The 19,462-nt window shown below is 51.2% G+C and overlaps 2 protein-coding genes across 3 annotated transcripts in view; both read right to left on the bottom strand.

Moving 5' to 3' along the window:
• The window catches only part of Ly6g5c (lymphocyte antigen 6 family member G5C), a 5,411-nt gene extending 1,732 nt beyond the window's left edge, over positions 1-3,679 (bottom strand). The window contains exons 1-2 of the mRNA XM_008821526.1: positions 3,559-3,679; positions 592-756 (exon numbers count right to left, since the gene is read on the bottom strand). Of these exons, the coding sequence (XP_008819748.1) occupies positions 592-756; positions 3,559-3,679 (286 nt within the window). The remainder of the gene's footprint in view (positions 1-591; positions 757-3,558) is intronic.
• Positions 3,680-10,247: 6,568 nt separating this feature from the next.
• Abhd16a (abhydrolase domain containing 16A) overlaps positions 10,248-19,462 on the bottom strand; it is a 21,246-nt gene continuing 12,031 nt past the window's right edge. The window contains exons 6-20 of one of the 2 annotated variants that reach the window (XM_029557868.1): positions 18,821-18,894; positions 18,500-18,622; positions 16,310-16,424; positions 16,119-16,220; positions 13,649-13,712; positions 13,370-13,419; positions 12,963-13,086; positions 12,500-12,604; positions 12,206-12,269; positions 11,366-11,422; positions 11,176-11,238; positions 10,995-11,071; positions 10,825-10,923; positions 10,694-10,740; positions 10,248-10,549 (exon numbers count right to left, since the gene is read on the bottom strand). In XM_029557868.1, coding sequence (XP_029413728.1) covers positions 10,466-10,549; positions 10,694-10,740; positions 10,825-10,923; positions 10,995-11,071; positions 11,176-11,238; positions 11,366-11,422; positions 12,206-12,269; positions 12,500-12,604; positions 12,963-13,086; positions 13,370-13,419; positions 13,649-13,712; positions 16,119-16,220; positions 16,310-16,424; positions 18,500-18,622; positions 18,821-18,894 — 1,248 coding nt within the window. In that variant the 3' untranslated portion in view covers positions 10,248-10,465. The remainder of the gene's footprint in view (positions 10,550-10,693; positions 10,741-10,824; positions 10,924-10,994; positions 11,072-11,175; positions 11,239-11,365; positions 11,423-12,205; positions 12,270-12,499; positions 12,605-12,962; positions 13,087-13,369; positions 13,420-13,648; positions 13,713-16,118; positions 16,221-16,309; positions 16,425-18,499; positions 18,623-18,820; positions 18,895-19,462) is intronic. The other variant, XM_008821525.3, reaches the window with a different exon arrangement.

Genomic DNA, 19,462 nt, shown 5'->3' with positions numbered 1-19,462 from the left:
GAAAGAAAGAAAGAAAGAAAGAAAGAAAGAAAGAAAGAAAGAAAGAAAGTTCCAGACCAGCTGGGGCTACAGGGAGACCCAAAATAAAATAAAACAGTAAAACAAAATTTAAAAAAATTAAATAAAATATAAAATAAAAGAACAGTTCAGGGAAACCTCAAGACCCAGGAAGAAGCAGTCTGTGGCTGCTCAGCAAAGCCCAGGCAGCAAATAAAGTCCTTCGGTGGCGATTGGAGATCGTTACAATGAGAAGACAGCAAAGGACCAAATACCTCACTGAACATGAACCTTAAAGGGTCAGCAAGACTGGGTGAAGGGCAGTGGGAATTCCAGAGTTGTCACTGACAGCAATAGGCCCGCTGGGGAGCAGGCAGCCTGAGCAGTGCCTCTGGAGAGCCCAGGGTCCTCTTCAGAGGGGGACATTGCGGGGGGGGGGGCGCAAGTGGGAGCAGAGACAGGTGGGAATGGGGACAGGTGGAGGCCCTGAAGGGAAGTGACTGAACAATGTCTTAGGACTGTGGGAACAGGATGTGGGACGAAGCTTAGGAAACTGGGAAGGGGTCATTTGGGAGGGGCTGGCCCAGAGCTTACTGTTCTTTATGTGCAGAGTGATGCAGCTGCTGCCTGCTGATGTGAGGCAGATGTCGGATCCCAGAAGGCACCCCAGCTCCTTGGTCTCCAAGAGACATCGATAGCAGTGCAGGTACTTGGGCAGTACAAGTGGCTGAGGAGGGCGCTCAGCAGAAATGATCTTACCTAGATCACAGAGAAGCAATGACCTGAAGTCCCACCTGCCTGATTCCTGGCTCATCAACCCCACTGTTCCTTCCCCATAAACCATAAAATCACTGATTCTTTTGTTGTTTGGAGACAAGGTTTCCCCATAGCCCCAGCAGGCCTAGAACTCTATGTAGACAAGACTGGTCTCAATCTCACAGGGATCCACCTACCTGCTTCTGGCTCCTGAGTTCTGGGATTAAAGGTGTATACCACCACACCTAGTCCAAATCCCCTGATTCCTGAAAGTTGTCTTAACAGACAGTGGTGGCGCAGGCCTTTAATCCCAGCACTTGGGAGGCAGCAGATCTCAGGATCTCTGTTCAAGGCCAGCCTGGTCTACATAGTGAGTTCCAGGACAGCTGGGGCTATAGGGAGACCCTGTCTCAAAAAGACCAAAAAAAATAATAATAATAATAAGCTTCATTCTCAGCTGGGCATGGTGGTCTACATAGTGAGTTCCAGGCCAGCTGGAGCTACAGAAACATCAAAAAAAAAAAAAACAAAACGACAAACAAAAAAAACCAAAAGCCTCCATTCTCTGTTCTTTTTTATATTTTTTATAGAATTTTTATGTGTATGAGTGTATTGCCTGCGTGTATACATATAAGTGCACCTGTGTCACGCAGTGCCTGAGGAGATCAGAAGAGGATGTAGATTCCTGGAACTGGAATTACAGAAGGTTGTCAGCCGCCATGTGGGTGCTGGGAATTGAACCCTGGTCCTCTGCAAGAGCAGCCAGTGCTCTTAACCACTGAGCCATCTCTCCAGCCCTCATTCTCTGTTCTTGTACCTCCAGAGATGAGGATTTCATTCCTTCAGCATGTATTGAAGGGCTAACATGTACCCAGCACTCAGTAAGCCTTTAAATTCTCAGGTGAGGGTTAAGAGCACTGACTGCTTTTGCAGAGGACCTGAGTTTGGTTCCCAGCACCCATATGGTGGCTAACAACCATCTATGATTCCAGTTCCAGGGGGATCTGATGCCTTATCTGGACCTCTGTACTAGGCATTGCACGACACAGGTGCACTTACATACACGTGGGCAACACACACGAAAAGTAAAGATAAATAAAATACATATTTTTTAATTCTCAGGCGAAGCTGAGGTCGCCTGTAAAGCAGTCCTTCCTCTTTTGAACATGCTTTTAAAAAACCACAGAACCAGGGACTGGAGAGATGGCTTAGCAATTAAGAACACTAGTTGTTCTTCCAGAGGACCCACATGGCAGCTAACAAACCATCTGTAACTCCAGTTGCAGGGATCCAACACTTACTTTTGGCATTGTACACATGTGGCGCACTTACATACATGCAGGTGAAACACTCATAGACATAAAATAGAAATAATAAAATATTTTTTAAAAAGGTCTCACTAAGCCAGGCATGGTGGTGCATGCCTTTAGTCTCAGCACCCAGGCCAATCTCTGTGAGTTCAAGGCCAGCCTGGTCTACATAGTGAGTTCCAGGACAGCTGGGCTACAGGGAGACCCTGTCTCAAAAAGACAAAAAAAGGAAAGGGTCTCACTAATATGACCCTGACTGGGCTCCAGCTCCTCTTTCTCCTGCCTCAGTGCCCCAAGAGCTGGGATGGACACCACTGATATTTTTTTTAATATTTATTTATTATTTTTATTTTATGTGTATGAGTGTATGGCCTGCATGTAGGTAAGTGCACCCGTGTCGTGCAATGACTGCAGAGGATGGAAGAGGCTGTCGGATCCCCTGGAACTGGAGTTACTGACAGTTGTTATCTGCAATGTGGGTGCTGAGAATTGAACCCTGGTCCTCTGCAAGAGCAGCCAGTGCTTTTAACTGCTGAGCTATCTTTCCAGTTCCCAAATAAGAAATATTTTATGTTTTTTCTGGTCTTTTTGAGACAGGGTCTCCCTGTAGCCCCAGCTGTCCTGGAACTCACTATGTAGACCAGGCTGGCCTTGAACTCACAGAGATCTGCCTGCCTCTGCCTCCTGAGTGCTGGGATCAAAGGCGTGTGCCACCACGCCCAGCCTGATTTTTTAATACATAGTGTTCAGAAGTGAAAACAAGAGTCCATCAGAGGACAATCAGAGTCTCTGTGTCCTGTAGACAGGAAGCCGCGAACAGCTTGTGCTTCATACTTTACTTTGGTAACTATAGCCTGGACACATTCTCTTTTAAAGATTAATTTTAATTTAATGTGTGTGTGTGTGTGTGTGTGTGTGTGTGTGTGTACATGCATGTGAGTGCAGGTGCCTGTGGAGGTGGGATGTGTCAGATTCCCCCTCCCCAACAAGAGCTGGAGTTATAGGCAGTTGTGAGCTACCCAACCTGGGTGCCAGGAACTGACGTAACTGATGAATCATCTCTAGTTACTCCAAAGCCCCAGTCTCTAATTTCCTCGCTAATGACATGCATATCCATCTCCTGATCCTTGGCTACAGCAGTGACACATGCTAAAGACTGTAGATGCTGCTTTACTACCGAGTGAGGTTAGTGTACTGAATTCACAATCTCCTTCTGGATTCTAGTTCTATCATTCCAACCCCGCCCTACTCTGTGTCGTCCTTGGATTTGGAAAAGATTCCTTCAGTATCTCCAGGTCACTGCTCAGTGAGACAGCAGGGGGTGGCCTCTAGAACTGTCCCCCAGGGTGACCATACATCCATCATCCGTCCCCACACACTCCCACACACCTGCCTGCTCCCAGCTTCACCTGAGCATCCTAGGCAGACATACCTGATGCCTGAGTTTCTCTACCCAGTCTGCCTGGAGACCCTTCTGACCTTTGGAGCCACTTACCAAGAACCAGGCTCAGCAGGACCAGTACTAGTAAGAAGACAGTGTACAGGGTCTGGGAGGTGCTGTGGAGGCCTAGGGCCTTCAGACCCCGGCTTGCTGCAGGGCCTACCATGAAATGCATGACTGCCCTCCAGCCTCAGGCTTGGGCTTATATTTGTAGAAGAGAGGCTAGCCAAGAGGAAGGAGAGAGGCAACACATTACAGGTAGGAATCAGTGCCAGAACAGCCAGTTCAGCGTGTCCTCAACCCACAGCCTCTCTGGGCCTGAACATCCTGGCTTGGGACAGGAACCCAGAGGAAAGAGAAGTATTTACTTTAGCTTCCTTCCCTGAGGCTGTGATAAATACAGTCCAACAAAAGCAACTCGGGAAGAAGGGGCTTGTTTTAACTCACAATTCCAAGTTCCAGTCCATCCTAGCCGGGAAGACCTAGCAACAAGCACTTGCTTGAGAGAACTGGTCTCATTACAACCACAGAGAAGGGCAGAAAGCAACAAAGTAATCCCCCCTGCTCAATTGACTTGGCCTACTCTTTTTGGTTTCAAGACTGATTGATTTGAAGACAAGGTCTCACTATGTAGCTGTAGACCAGACTGGTTTGACCAGGAGCTTTGAAATTGAAATTGACCAACAGCCAAGATTTCTTGAAGTTCTCATAGATGCACCAGGGTCTGCCTTCTGAGTGTTGAAATTAAAGGCCACCATGCTGGGAGAGATGGCTCAGCAGTTAAGAGCAGTGGTGCTCTTGCAGAGGGCCTGGGTTTGATTCCTAGTATCCACACATGGTGACTAAGAACTGTCCTAACTCCAGTTCCAGGGAATCCAACACCCTATTCTGACCTCTGCAGGCATTGCATGACACAGGTACGCTTACATACATGCAAACTCATATACATAAAATAAAAATAATAAAAATATTTGGTAAAATTGTTTTTGTAAAAAAAGGCCACCATGCCTTCCCTTCAGTATTTACTTATGTGTGTGCTGCTGTATCTGTATGTTTGTATGCATATGTGTGTGCCCAAGGAGGCCAGAAGTGGGCATTGGACTGATTTCTTGCAGCTGGAGGTATAGGTGTTTGTGAGCTGCCCCATGTGGATGCTGGGATTCCAACCCAGGTCCTCATGATTTAACAGCAAGCATGCTGAACTGCTGAGTCATCACTTCTCTACTCTTTTTTTTTTTTTTTTTTAAATTATTTTTATTTTAGGTGTATGAGTGTATTGCCTGCATGCACATAAGTGCACCCGTGTCACGCAGTGCCCACAGAGGTTAGAAGAGAGCCTTGGATCCCCTGGAACTGGAGTTATGGATGGTTCTTAGCCATCATGTGGGTGCTGGGAACCAAACCTGGGTCCTCTGCAAGAGCAGCCAGTGCTCTTAACTGCTGAGCCACATCTCCAGCTCCAACTTTCTCCTCTCTTAAACAGTTCAGAATCCCCTTCCTAGGAAATTGTGTCCACCACAGTGAGCAGATCGTCTAACTTCAATTAATGTACTCAAGATCGTGGCCCATTGAGACTCTTCCCAGGTGATTCTGGATTGTGCTAAGTTGACAATTAAAACTAACCATTATACTATTCATTCAGCAAATGTTTATTGGCTCACACCATTCGGCATTGGAGCTACAAGCCTACAACAACGGTGTGGAGGGCTGAGTGTGGCACGGGGAATTGGGGGGGAGCACGGGGAGCGCCTGAACAGTGGAAACCAAGAGCCAGAGGAAATCAGGTAATATGATCAGATTTCTTGTAAAATATTGCTGTTGTTACACATTGGAAGGCAAGTGGGTTAAGAGTGCAAGCTCAGGCAGGAGGATTGCAAGTTCAAGAACTGCCTAGGCAGACCAGCACGTACTCAGGAGGCAGAGGCAGGCGGATCTGAGATGGAATCCAGCCTGGTCTACATAGCAAGTTCCAGGTCAGTGGGAGCTACAGGGAGACCCCGTCTCAAAAAAAGCAAAAGCAAAAACAAAACAGTCAACAAGAATTGCTTAGGCTATAGAGTGAGTTCAAGATCAGCCTGAGTAACTTAGGTGAACCAGTTTCAAAACAGGAAACAAAAACAACCCTCCTCCCCCACCAGCCAAACAACGACAATGGAGTGTTGGGGGGGGGGAGTGTGGAGACATACTTCAGGGTCAGAGTACTTCCCCAGCATGCTCCTAGGTTCTAGGTTCAATCCTCAGTACAGGGCGAAGGCCAGAATAGGACACTATTCCTGTGTTCAGTCAAAAGATGGCGGCGTGGGCGCACACAAGAGACTAGTAAGGATGCCGAGTGTGAGTGAACTGAGCTAAACAGTGTTCACAAAGTTTTTGTTTTCTGAGACCCGCTTTCCCTACATCACCCTGCCTGATCTGGAACTCTCTGGGTAGACCAGGCTGTCTGGAACTAGTGATCCTCCTGCCCCAGTCTCCCTAGTACTGGGATTACAGGTGTACACCACTACGGCCAGTTTTACAGTAGGTTTAGAAGACAGATTACAGGTCAGAATGTGGGGTGAAGCAAGAGGGGAAGCTTTGAACACAGATGTGACTGCTGGCTTGAAGATCCAATTCTCAGGGCCGGAGAGATGGCTCAGCGGTTAAGAGCACTGACTGCTCTTGCAGAGGACCACGTTCAATTCCCAGCACTGACATAGCAGCTAACAATCTCCATAACTCCAGTTCCAGGGGATCCAATACCCTCTTCTGACCTCTGTAGGCATTGCATGACTTGGGTGCACTTACATACATGCAGACAGTACACTGATACACATAAAATTTAAAAAAAAAAAAAAAATATATATATATAAAAGATCCAATTCTTCCACAACCTTTCCTGCCCACCTAGCTCAGCTGCAGGTCAGTGGGTCTGATCACACCCACAGACTCAGTGCGGTGTGTCCCCTCTCCATGCCTGACTGCGCCTGCACTGGGAGGGGGGTGGGGAGGGGAGGGGCCACATGGGCACTGAGTGACCCCCATTTTTATGGACAGTGACAGTGTAGTACCTCCATTCCTGCAGACCTCAGTGATCGATGAAGATTCCAGGTCCTCCACCCAGGACTTGACCACCTTGTCGCTTGGCGCAGGATAAATTGCAAACCTTGAGATTTTTTCTTTGAGCTACATGGAGCTCCTGCATCCAGGAAGGACACCACCTGTGTCCTGTCTGCAGGTTCAGGTTTGGGGCTGGGCCCTGCAGCTAGGGTCCCCCTACTGCCTGGACTTCCCAAGAATCATCAGATCGCAGTGTTGAGGGTGAAAGACAGGGGAAACCGACCCAAAGCCCTGAAAGCTGATGTGGGAGAATTAGTGCGTGCACCAAACTCACTCCAGTATTGGAATGAAACAAACTTTCTTCTTTAATATTTATTATTATTATTATTATTTTGTCTTTTTGAGACAGGGTCTCCCTGTAGCTCCAGTTGTCCTGGAACTCACTATGTAGACCAGGCTGGCCTCCATCTCACAACGGTCCACCTGCCTCTGCCTCCCAAGTGCTGGGATTAAAGGCTGCACCACCATGTCCAGCCTTATTATTTTTATGTGTATGAGCTTTTTGCCTGCATGCATGTAAGTGTGGTGTACTGCCCATGGAGGTCAGAAGAGGGTGTCAGATCCTCTGGAACTGGAGTTACAGATGGTTGTTATCTGCCATGTGGGTGCTGGGAATCGAACCTGGGCTCTCTCCAAGAGCAGTCAGTGCTCTTAACCTCTGGGTCATCTCTCCAGCCCAAAAAGAAATTTTCTTAAGCTCTTACTGTGTTACAGGAAAGTTGTGGGGAACTGGGGGAGTGCCTTGCACCCACAGATAGTAAATGTCTGTCTTGAATGAAACACACAGGGATAGACACAAATCAGAGAACGAGGCCTTCTGGAAGGGGGGAGGGCACGGAGGAGGCAGAAGGGATGCTCTGAGCCTTGCTCTCAGATGCAGAGCACAAGGGAAAGGCCGAGAAACTCAGTGGGGCTGAGCTCAGATGGGGAGGGGAAAGGGTCGCCCTGGAGTTCAGCCCCAGTGAGCCCTGGGACAAACTGGGTGTAGGGGCCACCCAGGGAGGATTTCGAGGAGCACTGGGCCACTGCCGGGGTCTTTTTCAGAGCTATTTATCCTGCCCTTGTATCTCCCATTCTTGGCTGTAGGAGGTGGCCAGCGAACACCCAGGGCCCAGATAGTTTGTTTCTATGACAACGGCTTCCATGGACGCTTTTCTAAGGTAAAAAGATAGGACTTCGGAACAGTCACCATGGTGACAGCAGCGGATGATGGATGATGACTCTTGTGACCAGGGATACCTAGAGGTAAACTCCCTAGTGATGAAACAGAGCGGGGAGTCCAAAGACTGAACTGAGGACTAGGGCAAAGGTAAACCATGGGCGGGGCTATAATGATGCCCCTACAAGAGCCCATTTCTGTTCAGGAAGTCAGTCTGGAAAGGATGAGAGTCTAGGCTGAATGTTCATGACTAGGTTTCTGAGGGAGCCACCCTCAGACCCTTCATGCCTGGAGCCCTCTCTTATTTGTGACAGCTGGAGGGGAAGTGTCTTAGTTTGTTTCTCCATTGCTGTGACAAAACACTCTGACCAGTACCAACTTGGGGAGGAAAGGGTTTATTTATCTTACATCTCCCAGGTCACAGTTCATCCAGGAGCCCAACTCAGGGCAGGAACCTGGAGGCAGGAGCTGGAGCACAGGCCATGGAGGAACGCTGCTTACAGGCTTGCTCTTTTGGCTCCTGCTCAGCCTGCTTTCTTATGCAACACAGGTCCACCTGCCCAGGGGTGGCACCACCTACAGTGGCCTGGGCCCTCCCACATCACTCATCAAGAAGATGCCCTTCAGACATGGCCACAGGCCAGTCCAATAGAGGCAATTCCCCGATTGAGGCTCCCTCAACCCAGGTGTGTCAAGTTGACACTAAAGCTATCCAGCACAGGAAGCAAATGCCACTTTCTGGGATGTGGAACAAACCTTCAACCCAAACATGTAGCCCAGACCTCACCCTGGGGCCGTGCAGGACTACGCCCTGGTCAGTGAGAATAAGGTGAGATAAGGCATGGTCCAGTCCAGGATCCAAGGACCCGCCCCTTGTTCCAGTTTTCTTTCGGGGTTCCATCCTTCGAGAGGCCTTCCTCCTCTCCATGGGGCCAGCTCCCCAGATGCTTGAGTGTCAGGCCTCACCTAATGCCCCAAATAACAGGGCTCACTCAGAGCCCTAACAGCTGTGGGGTGAGGCATCTCAGCCGACTTTGCCTGAGCCTGCTGCAGGTCTGATATAGAGAAAAGTGTACAGGGAACTGGTCCCCACCCTCAGGTTGGGGATGTGGAGTCATCTGGAGTAGACTGAGCCTGAATAGGGTGGACCAGAAGCTACATGGTACATCATGCTCTCTCCATCCACTTTAAGTATCTAAGGATTCATCCTGGCATCCACTGTTCCCTACAGTATGTGAGGGAATGTGGGGAGTGGCAGAGTCCCTGGTGTCTAGGAGCAGGCATTCATGAGTCCAAGGTATGGGAGATGGGACTGGAGGTTCCCTTAGCTGAGCAGTTCAGGGAGGTAAGCTTGCAGTGAGCAGTCCAGAGTAGGAGAAGAGTGGGTAGGTCTTGCCCCACATTTCCTGCAGTCTGCCTCCTGTACCTCCGCCCCAGGGTTAGAGGGTGGTACACTGGGGTTGGAGGTGACACAGTAATCAGTCAGAGATTGTAACTAGCACAGCAGAACATTGTTGCCCTTGTTAAACATACTGTTCAAAACATGAGCCCTAGATGGTAGAGGTGGACTGTTCCATCCAAAAGGGGTTTCCAAAGGAAGGTGGTGTGGGGGGGCTCACTAGGTTCCATGGTCTAAGGGATCAGAAGTACTAGTTATGGGGAACCAATTTCCTCAGGTTCAGTCCAGGAGGATGGGAGTCCTTGGCAACTTGCCCTCAGTGCTGGCTGGCCCTTTGTTTGATGAATTGCAAACAGGGTGTGTGAGGACACAGACTTGGTGGCCAGGCAAGGAGGGGCATAGGGTTTGCTGCAGGCCTGGGAACCACCACTCCCTGCTAGGGGTGTGTGTGTAACTGGAGCTAAGCAAGGAAAACTGGGGGCACTGGATCTAGCAATCAGGACACAAACTGGGAAGGTGAACCCAATACTGGAAAGTGCTTAGAGAACAAGTCATAAGTAAGCCAGGGGTGGTGGCGGCACGCACCTTTAATCCCAGCAGAGGCAGATCTCTATAAAATGGAGGCCAACCTGGTATACATGGCCAGTTCCAGGACAGCTGGGGTTGCAGGGAGACCCTGTCTCAAAACAAAACAAAACAAGCTGGGCATGGTGGCGCACACCTTTAGTCCCAGCACTCGGGAGGCAGAGGCAGGCGGATCTCTGTGAGTTCAAGGTCAGCCTGGTCTACATAGTGAGTTCCAGGCCAGCTGGGGCTACAGGGAGACCCTGTCTCAAAAAGACCAAAAACAAACAAACAAAAAACCCAAAACAGAAAAATCCCAAAAACAAACAAAAAACCAAAAAGTTAAGCAAGAGGGGCAATCCCCACCCCACGTCCAGGCCCTCTCTGCATGAGGACGGCTGGGGCACACAGAAGGGTTAAACTGCAGAGTTGGGGTTTCCAAAGCCTCATGCTTTGGGGCCTCTGCTCTCCCTACCACACTAGTCTAGCTGCCTAGACACTTGGGAAGTACACAATTAGCCAGAGCATAGAAAAAATACCTTTTTATTATTAGGAATAAATCATTCATTTAATGCAGGTGTGTCGGGGAGTTAAGTGCTGCCACATAGATGCGGGATGTGCAGGAGCAGTGGTGAGGGGATGGCCCCACTGTCCACAGACCATAAACAGCAACATGAATATAGACAAGTGTCCCCACGTCTCCTTCCATCCTGTCCTTCCAGAATTGAGTCCCAACCAAGTCTCTAGAGGTGCCAGGGCATCTGGAAGTTCTGGGCTGGGAGCGGGGTGCAGTGTGTGGCCTCAAAGTTGTGCAGATGCTTCCGGGCCTGAGGAGAGGGGGCAGGGAGGGTAGGCACAGAGAACTGTGGTGAGTGGGAGCTGTGGACAGCCTCCCCTCCCTGAACCCACCACCCCTGCCCTGTGTAAGGTCCCCTCCATTCAGGCCTCCCTCTTCCCACTCCTGAGCTCACCAGAAAGAGTGCCAGCTGCCGCCGCCCATCTGCACTCATGTCCTCCCCTGCAGAGAGGAGGCACTCAAATCCTCTGGTGGGCTTCCACCCTCCCTGGCTCCTAGTACCCCTCCTTGCCAGGCCTTCCTTACCCACACTCCAGGGGAAGTCAGGCCCATGTTCTGTCTGGTAGGAGCGAAGAACAGACAGACACCAGTCCTCCTCTACCTCCCACCGGCTGTAAATCGAGGCTGGTCAGGGAGAAAGAGGAGGGTCAGCAAGCCCACCTGCCAGGCCCTGCCCCCGGCCTCCACATGCCTACCTTCCTCCAGCTGAGAGGAGGCCTCCAGCCACTGCCTCACAGCTCTGACTCCCTCCTCCGCCATCACACGAGGATACCTACAGAGCAGCGTGGGGACAGAACAAAACCACTTCACCCCTCAGCCTCACCACCTCCCTCCTGGGCCCTGCGGCACTGAGCAGTGTCCAGTCCCAGCTCTCACCGGAACTGCAGAAGTTTCAGCAGGAGGTCATTGCCTCGGTTAGACATGATGTCCTCAGGAACCCTGGGGGCGAGAAGTTACCATGGGGGTGTGGAGAGGAAGGGTCTGGAAACCTGGGTTCCTGGTGGGCCGAGGGAGAGGCAACTTCTAGCCCCTGCGGGGTTTGTAGGGCAGAGCCTAGGTTGCTCACGTGGTGGTGATGATCTCATCCTTGGTTCTCCGGATCAGCAGCACAGGGCCCTGGAACCTTCAGAACAGCAGCAGAGAGGGAGAGCTTAGCAAGCAGGTGAAAACTGGCCTACACCTGCACTGGTACATTCTCTTTTTTTTTTTTTTTTGGTCTTTTTGAGACAGGGTCTCCCTGGAGCCCCAGCTGTCCTGGATTCACCATGGAGACCAGGCTGGCCTCGAACTCACAGAGATCTGCCTGCCACTGCCTCCCGAGTGCTGGGATTAAAGGCATGAACCACGACGCCCGGCCTCTTTTTTAAAAAATATTTATTATTTTGATTTTATGTGTATGAGTGCTGTTGTGCAATGCCATGGAAGTCAGAAGAGGGCTTTAGATCCCCCTGGAACTGGAGTTAAGGACGGTTTGTAGCCACCATGTGGGTGCTGGGAACCAAACCCAGGTCCTCCGCAAGAGCAGTCAGTGCTCTTAACCGGTGAGCCATCTCTCCAGCCCCCACTGGTACATTCTTAACTCCTGCTACAGGGGCACCTGGGCTAGCCCTTTATGGGAGTGACAGTCAGATTTAAGAATAGGACTTGCTCACTCTGGCCCTGCAGAAGCCCCTGGCTGTGCCAAGCTTAACCCTTCACTGTCAGGTCATGAGCAGACCCAGCATCTCAGGGGACCTGGGAAGGGTTGGGCCAGCTAGGGTGTTGGCAGGCTCACTTGGGGGATATAGGCCAGTGGCCACTCACCCACCACCTTTCCCTTTAGTTTAACATCAGCATCTGAACACTCTGCGGAGTCTGGAGTAGGCAGGGAAGAGAAGCCGGTCACCGGCTGCTGGCCTGCCCTCACCTGCACAGCTGCTCTGAGTTGTTGAGGTTGAGATGCTGCCTCACCGTCCTGGTTACCAGGGCCCCTAGAGTTGGGGTACAGTGCAAGGTTGCAGAGACCAAGGCCCTGCCCAACACAAAGATCCCCACTGTCCACAGACAAGTCCTAAGATCACTGGACAGGGGGTCGGAGGGGGGCCCTGCTGCTCAGTAATGGGGTGGCCTAGCTCCACCACAGGAATGGGAAGCCCCAGACAGCTGCCCCCAGTATCAGCCACCCCCTCCCAGGAAGGACAGGCCTGGGAGCTGCACTCACTCCAACTGTCTGGCATGACCTTCAAGGCCAAAGGCACCAGGTCATCGAAGGAGGCATCCAGGATGACGGCACTGATGTCTGGGTAGGACATGGCCGCCCACGTGGCTGGAGCAGGACAAGGAAGAGGATGAGGACTGAGAGGGCTCTTACCCACCTCGGTACTCTCATCCCATCCTCCCTCCCTATCTGCAGGTCCCTCCTAAATTCCCTTCCCTAGGGCAGAGCCCCATTCAGAGAGGGCACAGGACCACAAGAAGTGCAAGAAAACAGCCCTCCCCACCCTGGTCTGCTTCTCAGTGCTAGGGTGAGAGGAGGCAGCATGTATGCAAACGAGACTTCGTGCAGACCCCTTAGCGTCCACTCCCGACCTCCTACTCTGGTGGCCTCCACTGCCTATGCCCACATTCTCTCCTGGGCAGGGGCATGAATCTATATAGAGAGGGGAGTGGCGGGGGGCGGGTACCAGTGAAGCCTCCGATGGACCAGGCGTAGATGACTATGTCCTGGGGCTGGAAGCCCAAGCGGTGGATGGCAAACTGGACCACCACATCCATGGCATTGGCCTCATTTTGTGGGAATGGTACCCCCTGCAGGAAGAGGGGCAGAGGCAGGAGGGGGTCATCCAGGGGCCAGCTCACCTGTCACCTACCCTAGCACGGGCCCTTTCTGCAGCCACCCTGTAACAGAGATGCTGTAACCAGCTGCCTCCCTCTGCCAGCTCCCTGCAGCTCCCGTGGCGCTCTCAAGCTCCCAGTCCTCAGCAACCAGGTTCCAGTGGAAGGCAGAAACGGGCCCATTTCCTTCCTCTTATGGCTGACCAGAGGGAGACAGACACGATTCTGGAAAAGGGGATTCCAGAGAGGGTCTCACCGTGCTTCCAGCAAAGCCTGGATGGTTCCAGCCCAGGACGGAATATCCAGCTGCAACATAGCGGGGAGGGGCTGAAACCTCATGGAGGGATGTGTGACTGTGTGGGGTGGGGCAAGGTGGGACAGGGTGGCAAGTGTAATAAAGTGGACTCTCCCTAGAGGTGAGAGACTCAGACCTCACCCTGAAGTAGAGGTCAGGCCTAGAGAGGTCACAGCAGCTCAGGAGGTGGGGACATTCCCGTTCAAGGGACAGAGATAGAGGTATGAACCACAGACCTACCTTCCAGGGGTGTGGAGACACAGCCCACCTCATAGAACCCTGCATTGCCCTCACAGCAGATCACCTAGGGAGGAAGCAGGGAAGGGCTGGGAGGATGCTGAGGAGGACCCAAAGCCCATGCAGGGAGGGTGGGCAGACAGAGAGGCATCATAGAAAGGAAGAGGACTCCCCATTTTCTCCAAGGGGAAGAGACACTGCTCTTCCCACAAGCCTATACGAAAGGCAAAGTGACCACAAGCGCTCTGCAAATGGAGCCTTGGAGGAGCCCTCGGCCACCTGCAGCATCTATTTCCCCAGGATGCCAGCAGGTGGACAGCTCTCAGAATGGGATGATGGGGTGGCCAAGGGGGGTGGCTGGGGATGGAATCAAGGTGCTCAGGCATGCTGAGCGCACGCTCTACCAGGAGCTCCTCCCCCAGCCCGTATTTTTTTGTTCTAGTTTTGGACCTGTGACTTTCTGCCCTGGGTATGCTGACTGCTTTCCCTCCCCCTCACTCTGCTCCATGGTGCCCCAAGCTGAAGCCCAGGACTGGTGGCAGAGCCAGCCCTGCACCCAGCCCCCTCGACTCCTGCTCAGTGCTCTCTCCAGGGCTGCTTCATGGATGCAGGAGACTGGAACTAGGCTGCTTGGATCCACATTCTAGTGCTTGGACTTGCTAACTGGGGTAGTTACTCTGTACCTCAGTTTCATCATCTGTAAAATGGACTCCTATAAACAATACCTACCTCATAGGATTATTGTGAGGACTAAATATGTCTTCTAAGTGGCAAATGCTAAGTGATGACTATTATTTTTTGAGTCAGGATCTTGCTACATAACTCAGGCTGGCCTGGAGTTCAGTCATATCTCAGCCTTCTGAGTGCTCAAATTAGAGGCCTGTGCCATCATGCCAACCTATTATGTTTTTTGTTATTGTTTTTTGATACAGGGTCTCCCTGTAGCTACAGGTGACCTGAAACTCACTATGCAAACCAATCTGGCCTTGATCTCACAGAGACCCACCTCCAGTGCTGGGATTACAGGCATGTGTCACTATGGCTGGTTATTTTGTTTTGGAACAGGGTCTCGTGTATCCCAGGCATACCTTTAACTCATTATTTGACACAGGATGGCCTTAAACTTCAGCCCCCTCCTGCCTGCACCTCCCAAATGCTGGGATTACAGGCATATACCAGGCCTGTTTTTTTTATGGGGTTTTTTTTTTTTTTTTTTTTGGTCTTTTTTGAGACAGGGTTTCCCTGTAGCCTCAGCTGGCCTAGAACTCACTATGTAGATCAGGCTGGCCTCAAACTCACAGAGATCCACTTGCCATGCCCAGCATACCATGCCTGTTTTATATGGTGCTGGAAAGCAGGCTTTGTGCATAGGCCCACTACTGAGGTACATCCCTGGCTTACCAACCTTTTCTTCCTCTTCCTGTTTTGGGGACAGAACTCAGGGCCTTGCAGATTACTAGGTAAGCGCTACCATCCCAGCTGCTTTGCTCCTTGAATGCTAACTTTTACTTCCTTTTTTGAGACAGGGTCTCAGGTATCTCAGGGTTGCTGCAGATGCCTGTGCCATGACACGTGTGTGGAGGTCAGAGGACAGCCTCCTCTTCCACCCTTGTTTGAGACAGGGTCTCTGTTGTTTACCGACTGAGCTATCTCCTCAGCCCCAACCTTGAACTTTGGCTCCTCCTGCCTCTACTCCTGAGTGCTGGGATTACAGGCATGCACCATGATGCTCAGTTTATGTGGTGCTTGGGCTCGAACCCAGAGATTCATGCATGCTAGGCAAGCACTACACAAGTGAGCTACATCCCACAGCCAACTTGTGCTCCTTCGTCTACTTCCCTCTGTTTTCTCTTTTTTTTTTTGTCTTTTTGAGACAGGTGCTCCCTGTAGCCCCAGCTGGCCTGGAACTATGTAGACCAGGCTGACCTTGAACACACAGAGATTCACCTGCCTCTGCGCCCCCCCCCCCCAGGGCTGGGATTAAAGGCGGGCGCCCCCAAACCCACGCGGGATTAAAGGAGAGCGCCGCCCCCACCCGCAGGGATTTTTTCCCTTTTTTTTTTTTTTGTAATATATTTCTTATTGAGCTTTTGTAATTTCATACAACAGTTCTTAATCAAATTTAGACCCCCCTCCCCTTCTCTTAGCTCTTTCTTATGAAAAGGGTCCTTGAGCCATGCGTGGTGGCACACGCTTGTAGTCCCAGCACTTGGGAGGCAGAGGCAGGCAGATCTCTCTGAGTTCAAGGCCAGCCTGGTCTACATAGTGAGTTCCAGGACAGCTGGGGCTACAGGGAGACCCTGTCTCAAAAAGACCAAAAAAAAAAAGAAGAAAAAAGAAAATGGTCCTTGGGGGTAGAGCTGGGGATTGCACTATTCTTTACTGTGGCTCCAAAGGAAAGGTTCCACAGGACAGGGGTCCCCCAGAACCTCAACTGCCCCTATTGTCCCTTAGGCTCCCTGCCCTTTCTCACCAGCTTCTGTCCCTGGGGCTCAGCTGTCCCCCGCCGGTCCACAAACATGGTGTCAATCTCGTTACCATCACAGGCCAGCAGCTTCGCACGGCGCCCGTTACACTGAGCAAGAGCGATGCAAAGACCAAGTCATGAGGGGTAGGAGGCCACATCCCTGGGGGTTAGGGCCAGCTGGGGGTGGGGAACCTCACCTCTTCCACCAGTCGGGCCTGGCCCTGCAGCAGCATAGGCATGAGGGCCTTCTGGAGCAGGTACACGGAGCCTGGGTACAGCATACGGCGCCCTAGGGTGTGTGCTACCAGGTAGCTGTGGGGAACATGGGTTAATGAACCCTGCCTCCAGTGGGGCCCAGTGACTCTGATCTTAGCCCTGCACCCACAGGCTCTGGGCGCTTCACCCTTTCCTCCTTCAGGGCTGGATGAAATCACGTGACTACTAGGCTGGTGTTTCCCAAATTTCTCTTTAACTGTGAGCTTTGTAAAAATATATCTGTTAGGAACGTGGACATAGTAAGTGGCAGAGTCCTTGCCTAGCATGTGTGAGCATGTGTGAGCCCCTGTGAGCTTGAGCATCATAAAAACAACCCCACATCTTACATCATGGTCCAGTACACACATGAATATATTTGTTTCTTGATTTACCAAGGGGTTACATCTCAATAAAACCATCTTACATTGAAAATAATGGAGGCTAAACATGCCTCTGACATGCCTAACCTACTGAGCATGATAGCACAGACACACAGTGCAGTGAGGGGCACTCCTGAATGACCAGGCCGCAGCTCACGGCCACTGCCTAGCATCACAGGATCATCTACTGTACATCACTAGCATGGGAAAAAATGAAAATCCAAAGTGTGGTTTCTATGGCACATCTATTGCTTTTGTACCACAAAGAAGTAAAAACAAACAAGTCACACCTTGGTAAACTGGAGACTACTTGCATATCGCTCCTTGTAAAGGGGACTGGGGTTGTAGCTCAGTGATACTGTGCTTGGCATCATATACAAGACCCTGGGTTCTAGGCCTAACACCATGAGAAAATAAAAGCAAAACAAACTAAAAAAAACAATGAAAAATTCACTGAAGTGATTTCAAGGTTAACTAAGGGAGCCAGGCATGGGGATGCAAGCCTGTGATCCCAGCACTTGAGAGGTAAAGACAGAATGATCAGGAGTTCAAGGTCAGCCTCAGCTACATGGTGACGTCAAGGCTGGCCAAGACTACAGGAGACGTCTCAAAAAATAAAAATAGAAAAAAGATTCATCAGTGGATTCAAGATCTGTAGTCTGAGAGACTAGATCACAAACTCTGTCAGGGAAGGAACCTGGCTGTTTTGTTCAAGGTGACAGGCCCAATACCTGCCACCAAGAGGTGTCCAGGGAGCTCAACACGTATTTACTGAATGACAGGCTAATGCAGACAGGAGTGTGAGGCGGGTACTGTTCCTGAGCAATGAACTACTTCCAGCGAAGCCTGGAGAAGAACATGTTCCCAAGGCAACACTGCACCACGCGTCCAATGTCCCCTGGAAACCCCAAGTCTGGTTTCCCCTGGGCCAATCTACACTGTCACCAGCCAACCACTAAGTCCACCCGCTTCCTTAGCATTCTAGTATTTCCTACCGCTTGTTCCCCACAATAAAAACTTCCCAGCACCTGCTCCACCTAAGAATGAGTGTTCCGTGCCCTTCCTTCCGACACCAGCGCCCACCACTGGGAGTCAGCTGGCTTTATCCTGTGCTCTCAGGCAGGCAGGCCAGGCAGCTGCCCCTCACAGATGTCAATCTCCACAATCCAATGAGGCTGGCTGTCCACAAACAGAGAAGTGGGACCAAGCTGAAAACTAAAAAGGGTAGAGGGGCCAGGACACCTGCACAGCTGTGCACTAGACCAGCTCCAGTAAGTAACTAGAACCTTCTCCAGTAAGTAACTAGAACCTTCTCCAGTAAGTAACTAGACCAGCTCCAGTAAATAATTAGACCAGCTCCAGTAAGTAACTAGAACCTTCTCTAATAAGTAACTAGACCAGCTCCAGTAAGTAACTAGAACCTTCTCCAGTAAGTAACTAGACCAGCTCCAGTAAGTAACTAGACCAGCTCCAGTAAGTAACTAGACCAGCTCCAGTAGTAAAGGGATGTGGCTCCTCTCCACTCTTGACCCCACTGCTCCCTGTAGCTGTGGGGGGGAGCTTTTGCATCAGACAGAACTGACTTAACATCCTGGTTCCTCATTCACTACCTGCGGTCTGGGCCTCAATGATGCACATGAAACACGCAGCACTGGGCCCCATAAGTGGCAGCTCTTTTACAGCAGCACACAGACCAACAGCCTTGGCCCACACCCCTCACTCCAGCTGGCCTCTCCTCTCATGGCTGCCCACCTGGTGATCTGACAGGGCAGCTTCTTAACCCGGTTGAGGAATGTGTCTGCTGTTCCCCGGTGCAGGGGCTCTGGGCGAAGCAGGGCCACGCCCCTTCGGGAAGGGCCACCTCGAGACTCCTTCCTGAGGAAGAGAAAGAAGCAGGGGAATGGGGTAGGAGCAGCAGGCTGGACCTCTGACCTGGAGGATGAAAAGGTGGTACTGGAAGGCAGGTCCTAGGACCTCAGCGGGGATGGAATCGGGAGGACAGGGTGGTAGGGGTACGGCGATCACATGGGACAGCGCCAACGAAGGGAAAGCTCAAAATAACTGGGGCCTCACCGGCTGCTGGGTTCCTCCCAGTGGAAGTCAACAGGCCAGCTCCTGAAGTCAAAGTTATAGTTGGCCAGCTGCCTCTGTGGTGGGCAGAGAAGAGGAGAGGGCGAAAAGGACAACTGAGAACCAAGGGGAGGCCGAGCTACCTCCCCTCACTATCCTCATCATGCAGGGACCACACCTCACCACAGGGGGACCAAGTGGACATCAGCACCCTCCCAGTTCTCAGATGGAAAGATCTAGTATGACCAGAATAATGGGACAAGGCAGATGTTGCATCAGGAGTGGTCCGCCCTCCTCCAGACAGAATTCTGCTTTCCTGAAAATCTAAGGCTGGGTGGGGCTGCAGCTCCATGGCACAGTGCTTGCTTGGCATGCGTTATGCCCCGGTTCAGTTCCCAACACCAAGTAATAAAAAATAAAAAAAGTTAGGCATGGTGGCACATGCCTACAACCCCAGGATTCGAGACCAGAGGCAGGAAGAGCACAATTGGGGGCCAGCCTGGGCTACAAAGTGAGTTTACAGCCAGCCTGAGATATACAGTGACACCCTGTCTCAAAAAGTCTTTAAAAAAGAGGACAGAGCCAGGAGTGGTGGTGCATGCCTTTGATCCCAGCACTCGGGAGGCAGAGGCAGGCAGATCTCTG

Source organism: Nannospalax galili, unplaced genomic scaffold (assembly GCF_000622305.1).
Source record: "Nannospalax galili isolate Female #2095 unplaced genomic scaffold, S.galili_v1.0 scaffold948, whole genome shotgun sequence".
Classification (NCBI taxonomy): domain Eukaryota; kingdom Metazoa; phylum Chordata; class Mammalia; order Rodentia; family Spalacidae; genus Nannospalax; species Nannospalax galili.
This window is presented reverse-complemented; position numbering and strand designations above follow the sequence as displayed.